The 18,763-nt window shown below is 51.4% G+C and overlaps 1 protein-coding gene across 4 annotated transcripts in view; it reads left to right on the plus strand.

The window, feature by feature from the left end:
* Positions 1-571: 571 nt before the first annotated feature.
* AGAP1 (ArfGAP with GTPase domain, ankyrin repeat and PH domain 1) overlaps positions 572-18,763 on the plus strand; it is a 527,767-nt gene continuing 509,575 nt past the window's right edge. For all 4 annotated transcript variants that reach the window (XM_027588845.2, XM_027588846.2, XM_027588847.2 and 1 more), the window contains exon 1: positions 572-761. In XM_027588845.2, the coding sequence (XP_027444646.1) occupies positions 599-761 (163 nt within the window). In that variant the 5' untranslated portion in view covers positions 572-598. The remainder of the gene's footprint in view (positions 762-18,763) is intronic.

An 18,763-nucleotide genomic window follows, 5' to 3' on the forward strand; every position in this document is an offset into this window, starting at 1 on the left:
GGCCGGTCAGGCGGCGGGCGGCGCTCGGAGCTGGCTCCGCGGCTTGCGCGGCGCCTGCGGCTCGGTCCCGGCTCGGCGGGTGGCGCACGGCAGGCGCGGCGCGGGGGCCCTGGCGCGCCGGGCGGCGCAGCACGCAGCGCGCGGACCCACGCCGCGGCCGGGCGCCCGGAGCTGCGCGGCCACTGCCCGGGGGGCCGGCCCTCGGCCCCGGCGCTCGGAGCGCGGCGACTGCCTGGCTTTAATGGCTGCTCAGCGGGGCAGCGCCTAGGGGTGGAAGGCGGCTGAGGCGCAGGAAGGCGCCCGAGCGAGCCTCCTCCGGGGCCGGCCGCGCCCGCCGCGGCGCGCTCCATGGGGGCCCGCTGACCCGGGGCGCCGGGGCCCGCTCGCTCGCCGGCCGCGCGTCCCGGCCATGAACTGAGTCCGCGGGCCGGCCCCGCGCCTGCTCCGCCCGCTCCTTTCTTCTTGCGCCTCCTCCGCCCGCCGCCGGCGGGCCCGGCTCCCCGGGGGCTGCGGCGCCCCGGGCTCGGCGGCCCGCGGGCCCCGGGGCGCGGGGCGGCGGCGGCGGGGGGCGCGCGGCTCCGGGCGCGGCGCCTGCACCATGAACTACCAGCAGCAGCTGGCCAACTCGGCTGCCATCCGGGCCGAGATCCAGCGCTTCGAGTCGGTCCACCCCAACATCTACTCCATCTACGAGCTGCTGGAGCGCGTGGAGGAGCCGGTGTTGCAGAACCAGATCCGGGAGCACGTCATCGCCATCGAAGGTGAGGGCCGGGCCGCCGCGGGGCTTCTGGAAAGCGCGGGGGAGCGGGCGCCCCCGGCGCGGCGGGGTGCGCGCGCGTGTGTGCGTGCGTGTGTACACACGCGCCGGGCCATGGCACGCGGCTGCCCCGCGGAGGGAGCTTTGCGGTGCTTCATGTCCTGCAAGGCCGGGCGACGGCGGAGGGGGAGGCCGAGGGTGCCGCAAGCTCTGCCGGGGAAGATGGGCCGGCGGCGTTAATTTGATAATGGGCAGTAGAGTCTTTCCTGTGTGAAGGTGGCTCGATGCTGCCGCGTCCCGGGCCGCCCTAGTGACCCGGCCCAGCCGATGCCCAGGGGCAGCTGGAGGGGTTGGTGCCACCAGACCCGTGACAGGTTACCAGGCCGGGTGTCTTGCTAGATGTTGAAGACGTTTTGGGAAGTGCAGCTGCTGGGCTGGGGGCTCAGGCCAGCGTTTTTAGGCGGGGCAAGGCCGCCCCGTTCGTGTCTTTGCCCAATTCAGGGGGCCCGGTGGAGGCAGCTTCATTGAGCCCAACGGGCTGTGTCGTGTCCTCGTGCCTTTCTACCTGCCTCTGTGCAAAGGCTGGTCTCCGTAGAGTGTTTTCTACCAAAAGTCTTGGCCAAATTAGAAGCAGAGCCGGGAGGACAGGGGATCCCTCAGCCTCAGGGTCTCGCTTTCACAGGCCCAGAGGCCACCTCCCCTTCCAGCTTGTCCAGCGAGGCTGTGACCCTGCAGGAGAGGTGCTGCAGAGTTCCGCCTCTCTCGGGCCTGTGGTCTCTTGGGATTATGAGTGGCTCTTATTTCTCTGCTAGTGGGTTTCTGGATTGTCTCCTTGGTCTGTCCCTTTGGCCCCACCAAGGTCCACCTGGGGGACAAGGTGGGATGTCAGTATGGAGTGTGGAGTTCCACCCCTGCCACACTCAAATCAGCAGTTTTTCCTCTCTGTTGCCAGAGGTGGTACAAGGCCTGCAGGGTGGGCCATGGTACAGACCGTCCTAACCAAAGGCCACTGAGGGTGCTGTTGAGGAACATTGAGAATGTTCCAAGGCCTGGCAGGAGTTTGTCCACAAAAGCCTGGGTACAGGCAGTCACCCAGCTCCCCTCCATCTGTGACGGCATTGGCCACAGGAAGGCTTTGCTTTGGCACCACGCAGTCTGAACTACTAACCCCAGAGCGTCTTGGTTTGACACTTGGCCAGTTAGATGGGGAAGGTGGATGTTGTGGTGCTGATCCTCTTGGCATTTGGCAGCCCCATGGACTTGAACCACGTCCCAGCCAGGCTGCCGATTGGCCACCTGCATCCATAGGGGACTTGGTGATTCCCTGGGAGGGTCTGAGCAGTGCTCCAGCCTGTGTGGGACCTGGCTGTCAGAGCACCTGGCCACCTTGTTGGCAATTTAAGATGCTTCCAGATTCCTTGAGAGCTAGAGTCCCCATGTACCTCCGACGGGACTTGTGGGAGGCCATGGGACCTGCACGCATCTGCTGATGGCTGGGTGATGTTGCACGAAGGTTCCTCCAGAGCCCGAGCGCTGGCTCTGTTGTGGTCAATGTGAAAGGGGCACTGTGCCTGTTTCCCTCGTCTCTTTGCTGCTCTCTGGCTCTATCCACAGAAGTCTGATGAAACACTTTGAAAGCTAGTGGCGAGTATTGAACGCGCCTGGCCAAGAGCACCTCTAGCTGAGTGTGATTCATGACGCCTCGTTTTCATTTCTCATTCGGGAAGCCCAGCTCTGGGGTCTCGAGCACTTCCAGCAAAGCAGTCTGACTTTCTAGCAAGAGGATATGGTTACATTTTTCTTTTTCTTTTCTTTCTCTCTTAAAAAAATATTATGTGGTTCCTAGATGATGGTTTTTGGTAGCTTGATGTCTGCCTTTACCATGTGACAAGTTAAGTCCTTTCTTGGCTGGAATCCTTGTCATTTTTAATAAGACTCAGAATCAGTGAACGAATCCTATTTGGGGCTTTGATGATGCTATTATTTTTCTGTTAGAAAAAGGAATGTCTATGTTGTGTTTGGCTGTTAATGAACCATTCAAATATGTTTCTGTTCTTTACTGTAGCAATGATACCACCTTTCATTTGTATAGAACTTCAGCAGAAATACTCTTGTGTTCATCATGTCATTGTGTTGCTGTACCAGCCCCGTGAGAATGTGGGCCAGCTTCATTATCTTCCTTTTGTAAAGGATGGCAGTTCAGGGAGGGATAATGACCTCCTGAACATTTGACTGAGGTCATGCAAAGTCTGGTTTGAACCAGAGGATTGTTTGAATAGAAAGCCTAGGTCTGTACCTCCCAAAGCACCTTACACTGCCCCTTCTAACGAAAGGTAAGTTCATTTGTGATAATGAAGTGTCTTCTCCCTCTGTGCCAATTTTAAGATATTGTCTGGGATTTATGTCTATACTGTTGATGTTTTGGAAATTGAGAGGATTGCTCCACTGTGTCAGGGTGACATTTTTGCTATGAAAAGAACACTGTGCAAGAAACAATTTTGTGTAACTGTGCAGCGTGTGGGTTATTCACTCATATGGAAACCAAAAGCGTGGCCGTGGGGTACAGAGACTGCGGACATTGTTCGGAGCTGTAAGTGAGCACGTGCCCGGAGCATTATAGTAACTCAGACATACACAGGTCTGCCCCGCTCGAGCACCTTGCAGGTCAGGATGACACAGCAGCCAAATATAAGTCTGAATTTTAAAATAGAGCCATTTCCAATCAGGAAAGCCTGTGCACGTCATAGCAGATAGTTTAAAAATCATTTGTCCCACTAAACAGAGAACATTTTGCATTTCAGAGGCTATCCAGCTAGGCCTCCCCCTGCTTCTGTGGGTACATATACAAAGTTGGATTCATATTTACAAAGTTTCTTGATTAGCATATGGTGAGCACTTTTCAATGTTACAAAAAATTTTGGAGGTACAATTTCTTATGTTGGCATAATAACCCAGCACTTGGCTGTGCTATAATTTATTTAAAATTTTCCTATTTTTTTGGTGTTTTCAAGAATTTTTACTGTTGGCGTGAGGAGTGGCCTTGTCAAAGGATGTTTGGCTAACATCCTTTCAAAGCTCATTTCAGAGTGATTCTAAGTGGGTCTGGATTGGAAAATCTCTTAGTGATGGGCTGAACTGTGCATGTCTTATTTGAAAGAGTTCACCAAGATTCCCAAATAAGAATGGGTCTCTGGACTGTTTGTAGGCATGGGAAACGTGATTTTGGGTTTGTTTTAAAATATTAACTCATAAAAAAAAGTATTTTTTTCAAATTTTTATTTCAGACTTTGAGAGATTTATTTTTTTCTCCTCTCTGGATTTTAAGGAAGCATTGATGGGGGTTTTCAGATTTACCTGGTTAGATTTCTGGGGTGTCCCACAGGGGTGTGGCATGCTCTGAAACGTAGCTGTGTAGCATGGATGTTCTCCATACCCAAACACGAGTCTGGGATCCGCTGCTTCCAGTGTGGACAACTTGTCTGGGTCTCCCCCCTTTGGTTCTCTTTTAAAAAAGTCTGGGGTTGATGGGTCTGAGGTACATGAGTCAGCTGCCTTGTTTGTTAAATAAAGCTTGTTTTTCTCTTAGGGATAATGCCTCTGTTAGCAATTGCACATTGTAATTCAGCTTGCTGGCTGCAGAACTGTGGTGGGAATAACAAGGCAGTGGGTTCATTCGTTGGGGCAGTAGTTGAGCCCCCAACCAGCTTTCATGCCTCCACCCTCACCAGGTGGCAGATTAGGGGAACCAGGCTCCTCACTGGCCCCACTGGTGGTTTGTGTGGCTTCCTCTGGAGAGGCACGAGAGCCCAGTCCTTAGCTGGAAGGCTCTGCCTGGCGCCTCTGGAAAGGGCACTTTGACAGGGGATTCTAGGGCTGAGCCCCAGCATTGGGGGACCTGGGAAGGTGGGGTAAGGGGCCACCTAATCCCATGATCCAGCTGCATTATTGAGCGTCTGTGTACAGCAGAGTGCTAAGTGCTTGCCCTGCATTGTCTCAATTCATCCTGTGTGATCCCATGACATAGATGTCACCTCTCAGATCCCCAAAGTGTAGGAGACTTGCCCAAGAGAGTTGACCTGGGTTGGCCTGACCTCAGCGCTGGCTCTGTAGCTCCTTATGAGACAGAGTGGAGCTCCTGGTCATTCATGGTTTCCACAGGCTGTATGTGCCACCGCCCCAAGCATGGGTTGCCTTTAAGATGAGAAGGGTTTGAGAATGATGCAGGTAACTGGGAGTATTATGTTCTCTGTGAAGTTGCTTACCATGGCAGAACTTGTAAGAGTTCGTTTTCATATAGGAAATTATTGAATCTGGTTGTTGCATGTGTACCTGTCTAGGGAACAAATACCTTCTTCCTGCCATGGAGGAGCATAATTTTTCTTTGCCATTAGCGACTGAATTCCTAATATTTAAGGTTTAGTCAAAGGGTGCAGGTATGGGGCCTTTTAGTTATTGATATAAATGTTGCAGTTTCTTCCTTAAAAATAACTCTCAGTTGGCTGTTCCTTGCTTCCAGGTTAAATTTCATGTACCTTCCCAGCCTCCAGCTCCCCCACAATCCAGATGTCCCATCTAGCCTGACTGAGGGCAGCGTCTTACCCCACCTCTCCCAGGCAGAATTACGGCCTGCCTGCTCTGTGTCCTTCGGCTCATCTCTAGCCTGAAGGACTGAGAGCTTTCTGAGGGCAGAAATAAGGTCCTGTTCATTTTTTATGTCCTCAAGGATTCAGTGTGTTACATCGGGCCCTTGGAGGATGCCCAGGAATTGTTTGTTGACTGGCTCACTTGACAGAGGGGCTAACATTTTCTCTCGAGTTTGAGTCTTCTTGCTCCTCATCGGTAATATAAATAGTGTTTATCCTCTGGCAGAAGTTGAGGGCGTTTTGAAACTTGTCACAAGAGTACAGATGTTAGGGCTGGGTACCTTTTGGATCTGATGGGTCTTAGCTTGGGTGGAAACTAAACACCATGTGATGTTTGGGGTGGAAATGAAACTTCTTTAGCCTGTGTAGGGAAGGGGAGGAGGATGTGCTTGCTCAATCCTAGAACCTTTTGCAGCCAGGGTGTCTGCAAATGAGGGTGTCTCTTTGTGACCAGTGTGAGTGAGTTTCCGATGTAGGTGACTGACATGATGCATCTTCAACGTAGCATTGAGATCTGTGGTTCTCAGAGTTAATGTGCACTCAGATTACATGGAAGAAAGCAGCCTGCTGGCCCCCAGCCCCCGAGTTCCTAGTTCTCTAGGTCTGGAGTGGGGCCCAAGAATGTGCTTTCCGAACGAGTTTCCGGAGGCTGCCAATGCTGCTGGTCCAGGGACCGCACTTTGAGAAGGGTTGCTGTGGGTGGAGGGGCTCCAGTGGGAAGGGCGTCTTTGGGCCGCTCTCAGGCTCGCACTCTTCCATGCCGGTGACAGGTAAGGGCCGGCGGCGGGGACTTGCTGTGGGCCACACAGCCTAAACATCGTGGAGGAGGGATTTAAACCCAAGTTTGAATGGGTTCACATCTGTGTTCACTTTACGTCCTCAGTGCTGAGTGCCCCGTGAGGGAAGTGGTCAGAGGGGTGGTGGACATGATCAAGGGGATCCTGTAGGGAGTTAGGACCAGCTTTAGTCCCAGTCTGTTGTTCTGCGCACTTTCCTTCCAGTCTTTTGGAGATTGTTGATATTTCATGGAGTCTCCCGTGTCTTTAGAAGGGGTTCTTCAATATTCACTTGATATGCTCACTTGTCAGATGATAACGTTTTGTTATCACTGGCGTGGAGCTAAAACAGCATTTCAGTGAAGGAGGCGAAGTCTGTGTCATTAGCCTGGGAGGGCTGACAGGGAGCCTGAAGGAAGTGACTCACAAGGGAGAAGCGGCTCGAGCAGCTGCAGGAACCTTCACAACAAAACCTGTGGCCCTGCTACTACCACCTCTGTGTTTTGTTTTTGTTTTTGTTTTTGGTCCAAACCAGACTTTTTATTTGGTTAAGACTAAAATCCCTTAGTTTGCATCCTTCTTTTTTCCTGTGTACCCTGCAGGTGTTTATAGTTTGTGAGTCTCGCTCTGGCTCGTTTTAACTACTGATTTGGTCTTGTCTCGTGTTTCTTAACATTCAGACAAACCCATGCACCCCCGCACCCCCTCTTCTCAACACTGCAGATCCTTTGAGTCCTTTGCTTAAGTGATTGAGTTTGGCAAAGCGGATCAGACTTAGTTATTTTTAAAATCCAGGGTTCGGGGTTCTGATCTGGTGCTTAACTACATAATTCCTTCCCTTTGTTAAGTACCTCTGAGGAGCAGAATGCACTGTACAGATGTTAATCTGCAATCTCTGCAGCATCTGTTATTTCTGTTCAGGGGATGAGGGCAAGGCTTTGTATGTGCCGCCGTGGGCCCCCTTCTTCCAGGAGTTCTGTGCTTCTGAGGGGCTGAGAGGGATTTTGGGTTCTTGCCTTATGGTGTGGGAAGCCTGCATGCAGGGCTGTGAGTGGAGTTACTTTTTCAAGATGCAGTGATGACCCATCCAGGGGCAGGGTAGTTTGGGTCCAATCCATCCAACCTCCCTGTGCTCCTGTTCACAACTGCCCAAGGCCTGAAAGGGGGTGTCTTGGTTGCCTCTGGGGGTTGTGAGGGAAGGAGAGCAGTACCACCCCCGCCAGAAGAGGTTGTTAATGGACCCTTTGAATAACCAGCCAAATAGTTTATCTGTGTGTGAGGCCGGAACATTTTCCATAAAGAGCAGGCTAAATATAGGCTGGAGGGTGGGGACCTGGGCCCAGGAGGAGGCTGTCATCCCTCAGATATTGTTTCTTCCACTGGTAATCAGAACTTGCCACCAGCCCGGAACAGGTGGCCACCCTGAGCTGCCTGGGAACAGATTGGTGTTTTTGTTTAACCAGGGCCTCATTTGCAAATTTCACACTTCTCCCGCTGTTTGGTGGGGATTGTCTTTTTTTGGGCTGCAGTGTTGGAGTATTTGTACAGTGTTTCTACACAAGCAACTGTCTCATCTTTAAAGCTGCTCATGCCGTCTGCTTGTCATTAGCATCGGGGTTTAGAAGCAGCTTTTTATTTTTTATTTTTTAAGGGTGGGAAACACTTTTTGTGGTTCTGGGAGAAGAATTCAAATAATTACTGGCCATGTTCACAAACGATTTATGTTTGGTCTTAGAAATGTCAACATTCAACAGGCTCTCGCAAATAGAACCATGTTGATTTCCAGCTTAGGACACAGCCTCGCTGAAGCTACTGTTAACCATGTTCCCAGATAATAGTCTTCAAGGGAGATGAGCGTCTTTAGGAAGTCAGTTTAGTTTAAGTTCGAAGTGTTTTGGTTGACAGGGGACATACCAACAGTATCGAGGAAAAGAAGTTAGAATTTTTTTTTTTTTAATCAATGCCTTCGACAAAACAAGACCCACCTTAGGTTCCTGGCAGAGTTTTTACCTCTTAAGTACGAGCCAGAAGCGTGCTCTCTGCCTGAGGGTGGGTGGTGGCCTTCAGCAAGATTTGGTATTGCTGGTGAGCTAATTACTTACCGGTTTCGGTAATGAAAATTGATTTGGAGAGAGCTGATGGCCCTGAGATTCAGCTGTTTGTGTTTCCAACTGTCCTTTTCTGTGAGGGGAGGGTTGGCATATTTTCCAGGGAGGGCACTTTCCCGAAGCCTGCCTACCTACACTTTGTGGTTGTTTTTAAGGATCTGGGACGCTGCTGTGAGCCGCAGTTCACTCTTCTGTTCTAACAGGGCTGTGTGTAGCGCAGGCTGGTAAACCTGATCTCAGACAAACAAGAGCATTGTTTCAGTTTTAGGGTCAACAATCACGTCCGGTCTCTGACTGTCCATGTGTTATTATTTCGAGTTTGGGATTGCTGGGACTGCGACCACTCCAAACTCCCGAATTTTTTTTTTTTTGAGCTCTTTTTTCACCTAGAGCATAAACACAGAAAGATGCCGAAGTCATTAGGGAGGAGCTTTTCACAGACCGAGGACCTGTGTGTAACCAGCGTTCAGATCAAGAAACAAGGTGATTGGCACAGCCAGGACCTGTCTGGGGTCTGGGCTGTGTGTAGGTAGAGGAGGTTGCCTCTGTTTATTTGTGCGTTCCACCACTGATGGGCGTTTGCGTGGTTTCCTGTTTTTGGCCGCTACGAACAGCGCCGCGGAGCCCATTCTCATACCTGTCTTTTGGTTCCTATCAGGTGCCTGGGTGTGGAGAGCTGTGTGGTGTTACCTGTGTGGACACAACCAATCATGAAACCAGTCTATCTGGTGGGTGGGCAGCCCCTATCTGGAGAGACCTTTCATTGCTGTTCAAGGTTCAGTTCAGGTGGCTTAGGGACTGCCTTCCTCCTTTGATTTTAATTCTCTGCATTGTTTGTTCATAAACAAATATTTAAGTGGCTAATTTCCGGCACTGTCTTAGACTTAAGGATTTTTCGGTGGTCTGTTAAATCCTTGTTAGTTGAATAATTACAGGTCTGTAAAGGGAGCTGTGTGAGTGAAATCCTTCACCGGGAAGTACTTCTCTTTAAAATGTGGATAGCACAGTTCCCCCGAGGCTGGAACGGGCCCCTTTGGGCTCTTCCTGGCTCTTGGCAAATCAGTCATCAGTTGGGGTACTTTTTCCAGAGGATCCCAGCCCGGTCCAGAATCCATCTCACCACCCCCATCCTGGGTGTTAGATAACTTTTGGATCTGTGTTGGCATTTGAAAGGAAACTCATTTTCCTCTCTGGGCCTAAGCTGTTCTGTGGTCTTATAGTTACATATTAGCACTCCTCATGTAGCAGTTACGTGCAAGACAGGAAGGAAAAAAAAAGCTAAGTGTTGCCAACTCTGTTACTCTCAAGGGGTTATTCTCTTTGTTCCTTCTCGTGTCCTGGAGCTGCCCATCCCCCACAAAGGCCACCCTGCCTGAGGCCAAACCTGGGAGATCCTAAGGGTGGAAGGGTGTGTGCGTCTGTGAGATCTTCTCCAGTGACTTCACACAAGCAAATGTTTATTTTGAGGGATGGGAGTGGGAGGGCTATATGTTTATCTTCCCTGCTTAGCATGGGAAGTGGCTAGAGTGAGAATCAATAGGCAAGATTTTATTGAGCACCTACAGTGGGGGCGAAGGGCAGTTTTTAAATCTGGGGTGGGGGAGGGTAGGCAGATGTGTGGGACCTGAATCCTTCTCCCAGCACACTTTAGATCTAGCTCAGGAGGCCACAGGAGTACAAACTGAGATAACCGGCCGCGGTAGTTCGAGGCCATGTGGGAGAGCGAGGGCTGCCTTGAAGGGAGTGGGATTAACCCCACTTGGAAGCTGGGTAGGAATCAGGCAGTGGAGGGCTTTCCGGCTGGTGGGTAACGGGACTGACACACCTGGACTGAATCCTCAGCCTGCAGAGAATTGAGGAGTCCTGGATGATGGAGAAGAGCCTTGCAGGCCCCAGAGAGGAGGTCGGGAGCACCTTTATCGGGGAGTGGGCAACTATTGATTATGGATTTCTGTTTGGGGAGGGGAGCACCATGATGCTCAGTGGTGGCCCTGCGAGCTAGAGGGGGTGTTGGCGGCTGCAGTAGTGGGCACTGGCAGGGAGGGCTCAAAACTGGGAACCACATCCAGGCTGTTGGGGGGACGGTGGGAACACCGAGACGGGCCCCAAGGGATGGTCAGGGAGGTGCGGGCCTGCAGTGGCCTGGGAGCCTCAGGTTGGAGGGAGGGGGATGCGAGACTGAGGTTTGATCCTGGGGCCCAAGAGTGGGGCCTTGTGGAAGGGATTCCATCTATAGATGTCCTGAGGGAGGGGAGGGGGTGGCTTGGCCATGCGTGTCACTTCCCTGGGATTTATGGAAGAGGGCCCTGTCCCTGTGGGGTTGGTTTGCATATGTCTGTGGAACAGGCCCAGAGGCAGGCATCTGGGACGTCTTGTGGCCTCTTCCTCCCCTGCAGACTTTCAGTGGGTGTCTGAGGTGTCCAGACACGAGTCTCTCGGGAGTATCGCTGGTGTGCATCTCCGTCCAGGAGCTGACTCTGTCCACAGGGGAGCTTACGTGATCGAGCTGTCGCTCACAGACCCTGGACTGTGGTGGGCCCTGAGGTCCTGCTTGTCTAACCAGGGAGTCTCCTGGCCAACTGTGCCTTTTTCAGAGCAGTGCAGAGTGCATACTCTATGATGCTTGATTGATGTATCCATCTATAGCTACATCTGAATTTATATCTTTACATCTGTATCTCTAAGTCTGGCTGTATCTGTCTGTTAAGTGTGTATAATTTCCACCTAATGGATTGAATCCATAGACTTGTAGAGCCAGGTGCCAGGAGTACAGAGGTGAATGGGCCATTTGCCATGTGTAAATAGGACAGGTGTGTGCTTTGGGCCAGGTGTGTAGTGGGGGTGCCATGAAGAGGCCCAGGGGTTCCTGGAGGATGCCTTGTTTGAGCCCCAGAAGGTGGGAAGCTGATGACATGGGGGGGGGGTGTTGTTGACAGGGCACCCTGTCATCTTCTATCAGACCTTGGAAAACTCTCATTTTTGCCCAAAGAAATTTCACCATCTTCATGCAAAAAAGTCAGCTTCCATTTTTCATTTAGAAAATTTCAGTTTTATTGAGGTTTCTCAATCTGTGTTTGCCTTTCTGGTCATTTCGTGCTGGGGAATAAAGTTACTTATCTCTTTTGTCCACAGTCTAAATCTACAGGCTTTATTTTTTTTCCCCCTGCTTCAGAGTCCCCGAACCCTATCCTCTTTCCCTAAATTCCCAGCTGGCCAGGAGAATCTTGAGTGGAGCTAAAATAATGGGCAGGTGGTGTGGTTTGTGCTTCTCTCTCCAAGGCTCTGAGGCCCCTCCTAGACGCCAAGGGATGCCTGGAGGTGCTTCAGAATTCCAGAGTTCGACATTAGAGCCTGTGTTCTTCTAGAATTCCACCTTCTTCTGATGGGATGCAGGTTGCTGTGCACTCAGATTGCCTGCTTAGAAATAAAAGAATCATAGAGTGGTAGAGTCTTACTCGGTCTGCGGAGATCGGGCACCACCCCGCCTCTTGTTGGTATTAACATCGGGGCGCTTTGTGTTGAGCAGAGTGTGGTAAGAGGCAACTGCTCATCTGAGTGGATGGAGCCCTCACCCACCTGCGGGGTCTCAGGCACCCCCTTCTGGGTCTGCTTAGAGAGGGGGAATATGCCACTAGTCTAGGGCCTGGGATTCGTATGAACAAGGCATTTTGTGACTAAGCGACGAAATCTGCAGATTAACTGCAACTTGAGGAGGCTTTCTTTTTCCTCAGCACCTTGTGATGAAAATTTTCAAACACACAGAAGAGTTGAAAGAACGTTTAGAGGGAACTATTCTGTCCCCTTTGCCTTGCTTCTCTAACTTGTTAGTGCTGTATATCTCCCCATCCAGCCAGAGGATTGTTATCTAGCTTTTTCCCTGGATAGCAGTTTTCCAAGGCTTGTCCAATTTTGGCTTGGCATCCAAAGGATTTCTGGAAACAGTGCCAGTCAGGGTGTTATGGCGTCAGGTTCTAGGTGCAGCACCCGCAGAGGGGGGTGAGGCGCTGAGTGGGGTTGAATGTGAGGGAATCTCATTTTGCACAGGAGTTGGTTTCATTTGGGCTTTGGGAGGACAGCTTTTTGTTGTGTTAATGTTGATTCAGTTCAGATGTGAACCCAAAAGGAAACTGACTTGAACTCTGACTTGGATTCCCCATTTCAGTATGTGTGTTTGGGAGGGCAACCCTTCTTTGGGCCTCAGTGGTTTTGGGGGTGGGGCGGCACAGAGGACTTTGGTTTTAGGAGTAGCCAATGCATTGATGTGGAAGACAGACATTTTCTTGTTTAATAAGTTACTTGTGATCACTTCCTGGAAGGAGAATGATGTCTGGAGGATCACAGCCGTGGTGACTCTTTGTGGCCTATAGCGGACAGACACTTCTTGCCTGGGGATCCAAGACAGGCTCCTGCCTCAGTGACTTGCCATGGAATTCTTGGGACACACATGTCCCTTTGGGCCTTCAATTTAGAATCTGTGGGATTGAACTTTGATCTCAAAGCTCCTCCTGTCTCTGAGGTGACTGTTATTGCCCCATCCATTGCTCCTCATTCCCCAAAATGACCACGTCTGGTGGAGGGGGAGGTGGGGATGGAAGGGTGGGGAAGAGATGGTCAGATGAGGGCCAGACTGCCCTGGGGCCTTGTGTTGAATTGTTTCCTCCCCCCAACAAACTCAGTGAAATCCCGCTCAGTAGAGCAATATCCAGTAAAGGGAAGGAAACATATTTGTATGTGTGTAGCCCATGTGGTACGTAGAAAAACTAGCACTGACAACAGGTACATCTGTTGAAGGCTTCCTTCTAACACCTGAGCGTGGGCAGGGGCGTGCGAAAGAACCTGGTCGATGATAATCTCCAACACTCTGCAATACTCTGGTACCCCAGACTTAGAGACAGTAAAAAGCAGGTGTGCAACTGTCTAACCTGGTGATGGTGTGTCATTGTCACCATAATGGGCATGTGCTAAGAGCTGCTGGTGTGATGAACACGCCAGTTATGTGTATGACTTACACGGCTGGTTTTAAGGCAGATCCTAGAAGTCTAATTAAGCTCTCAATCACCTCCCTGGCTCATGAGTTTGAGGGAGCCGCCTCCAGAATTGGAGTCATCCTGACCCTGAATGGGGGAACTGAATTATAGTGTGATTCCTGTCTCTGCAGTGTTAATTGCAGTGTTAATTATAGAACCTGATTAGCCCCAAATTCCTGTTCTCCAGACTGGGCCCAAACGGGGCATGTCTTCTGAGTTGTTCTTGAGCCAGCAGTGACCTCACAGTGGGCTGGTGGAGTCCCCAGCTGCCTCCTCATCTGCCCCTGGAGTCGCTCTCCACATCCTGCCCGGAGCTGGCCCTCCAACCCGGCGGCCTGGGGTGGGTGGGTGCTGAGTCAGCAGATTCCTTCCCGGATCCTCTCTCGAAGTCTTCACCACACAGAGTCATCTCCGGGTAGGCCCTGCTTCTGCTGGCCGGTCGGACCCTCCTCTACCATTCCCGGGACTTCCAGCATCTTCGCTCACGGTCCTGCCTTTGTTTCTGTGCCAGATTTCGGTTTGAATGGGCCTGTGTGTCCAAAATCTCTAGCCAGAGCTCGGGCTTTAATTTCCGTTTTATCGCAGTCCTGTCTTCAGCACGAGCAGGCTTTGAGCTAAGGGGAATTTATGGCAGAATGTGTCTCAGTTGTTACCTCTTTGTCGCTCAGCCAGGGGTTGAGTTTCTAAAGAAGAGGTTGGTGGCTCAGGTGCCCCTCCCTTTCTCCCTACTCCTTCCTTTCTCACAAATGTGGGAAAGCTTAGCTTTTGAACATGTCATCTGCGGTGGGACAGGGGTACTTTGGTTCTTCCAGCTCAGTTTATGATCTCCAGCCTTGTTCATGAGTTATCATGGTGGAAGGCATTTCCAGAAAACTTGCCTGTATATTTCATCTGGTCATTTCTGTAACAGGCATCCCAAATTCTCCTTCCGGCTTGGCTCCCTCCGAGTATTGCAAGACCTCTTGTTTCTGAGGCCTTATCTTAAATGCCGCTGCTCAGTGATCCAGGGCCATCTGCCTTGCCGGACTCCCCATCCATCCTTCCCTCTCCTCCCTCTGTCTCTGGTGTGTGTGTCCGTGGATGCATGAGGATGTTTTTCCTCTTTTATCCTGACAGCAGCCTGGCAGCCTTGGCAGTGGCTTGTTCACAGGAAGGGTGGGTGGTGGAGACATGCGTGGACCATCTGCATGGGGGTCTACACCTTCTCACGCTGGAGAACAGTTCCTCACCCTGCTGCAACCACCTGTTGATTCTGAAAACAGTCCCTGCACAAGAATTCTGTAGGAAGATACCATGTAAGAGCTAATTGCAGAGAACTTTTCTGGAAACTTGTGTTTGGAAGATCCATTTTCCATGGTTACTGTTACCTTGGCTCTTGTTACATAACTCCTGTTAGATACTGGGGATTTTTGGAGCTTGGGTTCTAATATTTGAAAAACATGACTTAAACAACGGTGACTATGATATTGTCTTTTTGGGGCTTTCTGGACATAAAAACAAGACTTGTAATCAGAAACCTGAGTTTATTTGACCACGAGTTTCTTTGTTGGTTTGCAAATATGCCGCTGGGGACACTCCTGATGAGCTGTCAGAGGTCGTGTCCACAGGAGCAGGGCTGCCGAGCCTCGGGCCACTAACGCAAGCCTAGCGCTTATGTCTGCTTTCCCCAACCCAAGTCCGTGCTGGTCGTTCTCCCTGCACACTCCGCGGAGATGGGGAGGAAGGGCTGGTGGGCGAGGGGCTGAAGGGACACAGCATGTTAGACCAAGACCCCAGCCATCTACTTATGACTAGAGTATGTCTTCCTGATGGTTTCTCTATGAGCATTGTGATCCCAGGCGAGACTCCAGCCTCCCAATGAGCTTGAGGGAAGCTGGAGCTGGAACAGCCACTTGCTGATTCTTTCTCTCTAAAGCCCCAGGCCGCCAGGTCACTTGGGCTGGGCCAACGCCTAGCTGAGCCCTTCCTGCTCTTTCTCTGGGGAATTAGTTGGCGATCACTGTGGCCTTTTTCCATGCTGCGCTTCTGTACCTGGAAAGCCCCAGATGGAGCAGCTGCTGGGAATCCGTCCGGCTGGTTGGGAGCACCCCTGCATGCTGAGCCCAGTGCCCCTGCCCACTGGCCAGGGCCCCCGCGCCCTCCCCTGAGGCTGCTCCACCCAGACCTTAGCTAGGAGCTCATTTTGAGGAAGAGAAGACAGAAAAGCTACCTGAGGTTGCCGTGCGCTGTGCAGGCCCCTGGGAAGAGACTGGTGCAGGGGTGTCCCCGCCTGGGATGCAGCTCTGGTCTAGCAGTCGGGCAGGCCCCGGGTTTGCCTTGTAAATGACACCGTTCGTTGCCTGGAGGCGCCTCTGACAGCTGCGCCTGCTCTGGATTCCAGAAATTTCTGTGAGACATTTCATGAACACCCTCCCTCCTAGTTTCTTCCCCTCTCTTCACCTGGTACAACCCATAACAGCTCCAGCTGTTTACTGAGTGTGTGCCGTTCATTTGTGCCCCTTTATCAAGTTCCCCCCAGGACAGAGATGGTGGAACCCTCATTTTACAGTTCAGGAGCTAGAGTTTAAAGCCTTGCCTGCATCTCCCCACACTCTGGAGCTGGCTGAGTTAGCATTCAGACTCAGGAGTCACGGTCATGATGTTTGAATAAAACAGAAAGGAAGCCTCTCAGATCAGACCAAGGTCTGCAGAGGCACTGGGTGCCTTCCCCCCTGTCTGCACCCCTCCTGCAGGTTCCAGTTTGTGATTGGAAGCGCATACTCACACCCAGTGTTTTATTTATCACTGAAGTTAGAAAATAAAAGCTGACCAATCACGTTGACTCCGTTGCTGAGGTGTGGTGATGCTGGGATGCTGCGTGGCGGTTTGGGTTGCACGAGGAGGAGACACGGTGGCAGGCTGGCTGCTTGCAGTGACAGGTTCATGGTCTGGGACAGGGACAACTTCCAGATGGTGTGCCATTGAAAATTCACCCAAGTCCAGGAGCGCCTGGGTGACTCATTCAGTTAAGCATCGGCCTTTGGCTCAGGTCATGATCAGGTCCTGGGATCAAGCCCCGCATTGGGCTCTCTGCTCTTCGGCGATTCTGCTTCTCCCTCTCCATTTGTGATCTCTCTCACTTTCGCTGTTTCTCAAATAAATAAAATATTAAAAAAAAAAAAAGGAAAATTCACCCAAGTCCAGAAAATCTGCAGCACCTTTAATCTGGGTTGGTTGGAAGTATAGCTCTTAAATTGAAGCCACACGAATGAAAGACATTTTAATAATGGAGATGCTAGCAAGCAGTTAATTTTTAACACGTATAAATAGAAGTTACTTTTCCTTGGGGCTATAATTAGCATAATAGGGAGAAATTGATACCCTGGGAATCAAAGGGATTTGCCAGAGGTCACACAGAGTGAGGTGGCTGAGCCGGCACGTTGGAATCCAGGGCACTGTCCTGGTGCTGTGTTAATGGGGGAGCATGGCCAGTTTTCCATTTGGGAAGCTCGGCACGGGGTTTGCTTTTCACCACAGGTGTGGGTCGGATGGGTCTGCTGGCACTATCCCTCTTTCCCACCGGGGCCTGGGCTGGAGAACAGGTGCTGACTCACCCGGGTTGAGCAGTGGTTGACTTTCCAGGATGGGGTTCTCTGATTCCCGTCCAGGGCTCTGTCCTCAGCATTCCTGCCATGGGCATTCGGTGATGGTCTGGATTCTTACTCTGTTCTGGGCCTGACTCTCACCCTGTGCAGGGACCTGACCGCAGGGAGCTGACCACAGCACCCTGCCTGGGGCTGCAGGCTCAGTGAGGGGTGATTGGGAAGGCTGTGCCCCCCCCCTTTCCTCCCTGGTATGATCTCCGTGGGGGGATTTGTGCAGCGATGCTTCCCGAGAGTTCCTACCCACACGGTCCTCACGGGCTTAGCAGGACCCGTGCCCTCATGTGATGGAGCGTTGAGGGCAGTTACTGTGAAAATGGCTGGTGGGGCACCTGAGTGGCTCAGTCAGTTAAGTACCCCACTCGACTTCGGCTCAGGTCATGACCTCAGGGTTGTGAGATCGAGCCCGGAACCAGGCTCTATGCTCAGCAGGGAGTCTGCTCGTGTTTCTCTCTCCCTCTGCCCCTCCCCCTGTGCACATGCGTGCGCGCTCTCTCTCTGTGTTACTTTCTCATATAAATCTTTTAAAAAAAATTGCTGGTGAACTTTACAGTAGAGCCCTTTCTGTACTCATTTGATTCATCAGTTTCAGAGAGTTAAGATTTATGTAAGAGACACTGCACATGTCGAAAGTTTACAATTTTGATGAGTTTTGACAGACACATCCACAAAAACCACAATCGAGATATTGAGCATGCCTATCTCCCCACATATTTCCCTGCGCCCCTTCATGACCCAGCCCTCCTGCTGCCCCCATCTGCTTGCACTGATGTGCTTTCTGTCACTGTGGGTTAGTTTGTGTTTTCTAGAATTTAATAGAAATGAAATCGTGTAGCAACAGACCCCTTCTTTGTCTAGCTTCATCCACTCACTGTGGTGATTTTGAGGTTTGTTCAGCATTGCCGACTAGTATTATATTATGTGGATTTACCACAGTTTATCCTGTTGATGGATACTGATCGCCTTGTTCACCGGTTTGGTTTTTACAAATAAAGCTGCTGTGAACATCCAGGTATGGTTCTTCATATGGCCACGTGCTTTCAGTGTCTCTTGGCAAATACCTAGGAGTGAAGTACCTGGGAGTTGTGGTGGGTATTAGTCTTACTTTTAAAGAACTGCCCAACTTTTCCAAATCAGTCGTTTGATTTTTTGCTCCTGTCAGCGGTGTGAGAGTCTCCACTTTGGGCTCAGGCTCATCAGGCTCCTGGTGGTGACTGCTTGGCGGTGGCAACTGTCCTTCAGAATGAGGATGTGGGGGCGCCTGGGTGGCTCAGTCGGTTAAGTGTCTGCCTTCGGCTCAGGTCATGATCCCAGGGTCCTGGGATTGAGTCCTGCGTCGGGCTCCCTGCTCAGCGGGGAGTCGGCTTCTCCCTCTGCCCCTCCCCCTGCTTGTACTCTCTCTCTCTCAAATAAATAAATAAAATCTTTTAAAAAAGAGGATGTGCCATCTGTGTCTCATGGGCTGTGAGGTATCTTGTACTAATGGGTGTGGGGGGAGGCCGAGGTGGGGGTAGAGGTGGAGCGGGAACCAGGTGAAGACGCCCAAGGGAGAGGAGCTGTGATCACACACATCCTTGTTTGTAAAAATCAGACCCATTTGGGTGCTGTTATAGGAGATTAAAAATTAAAACCATCTGGGTAAAGTCCAAGAGCTGCCTCGCAGGTGCCTCCACAGCAGGCACGAGGGGCAGGCATTGAAATGAGATGGGCAGAAGGCTGTAGGCAGACATCAGGGTCAGGTCTCCGTCCTCTGCATTGCTTTGTGACCACCCTGCCCTCAGTTTCCCTACCTGTAACTCCAAGTGTTTGGC

This window comes from Zalophus californianus, chromosome 3, assembly GCF_009762305.2.
Source record: "Zalophus californianus isolate mZalCal1 chromosome 3, mZalCal1.pri.v2, whole genome shotgun sequence".
Lineage (NCBI taxonomy): Eukaryota > Metazoa > Chordata > Mammalia > Carnivora > Otariidae > Zalophus > Zalophus californianus.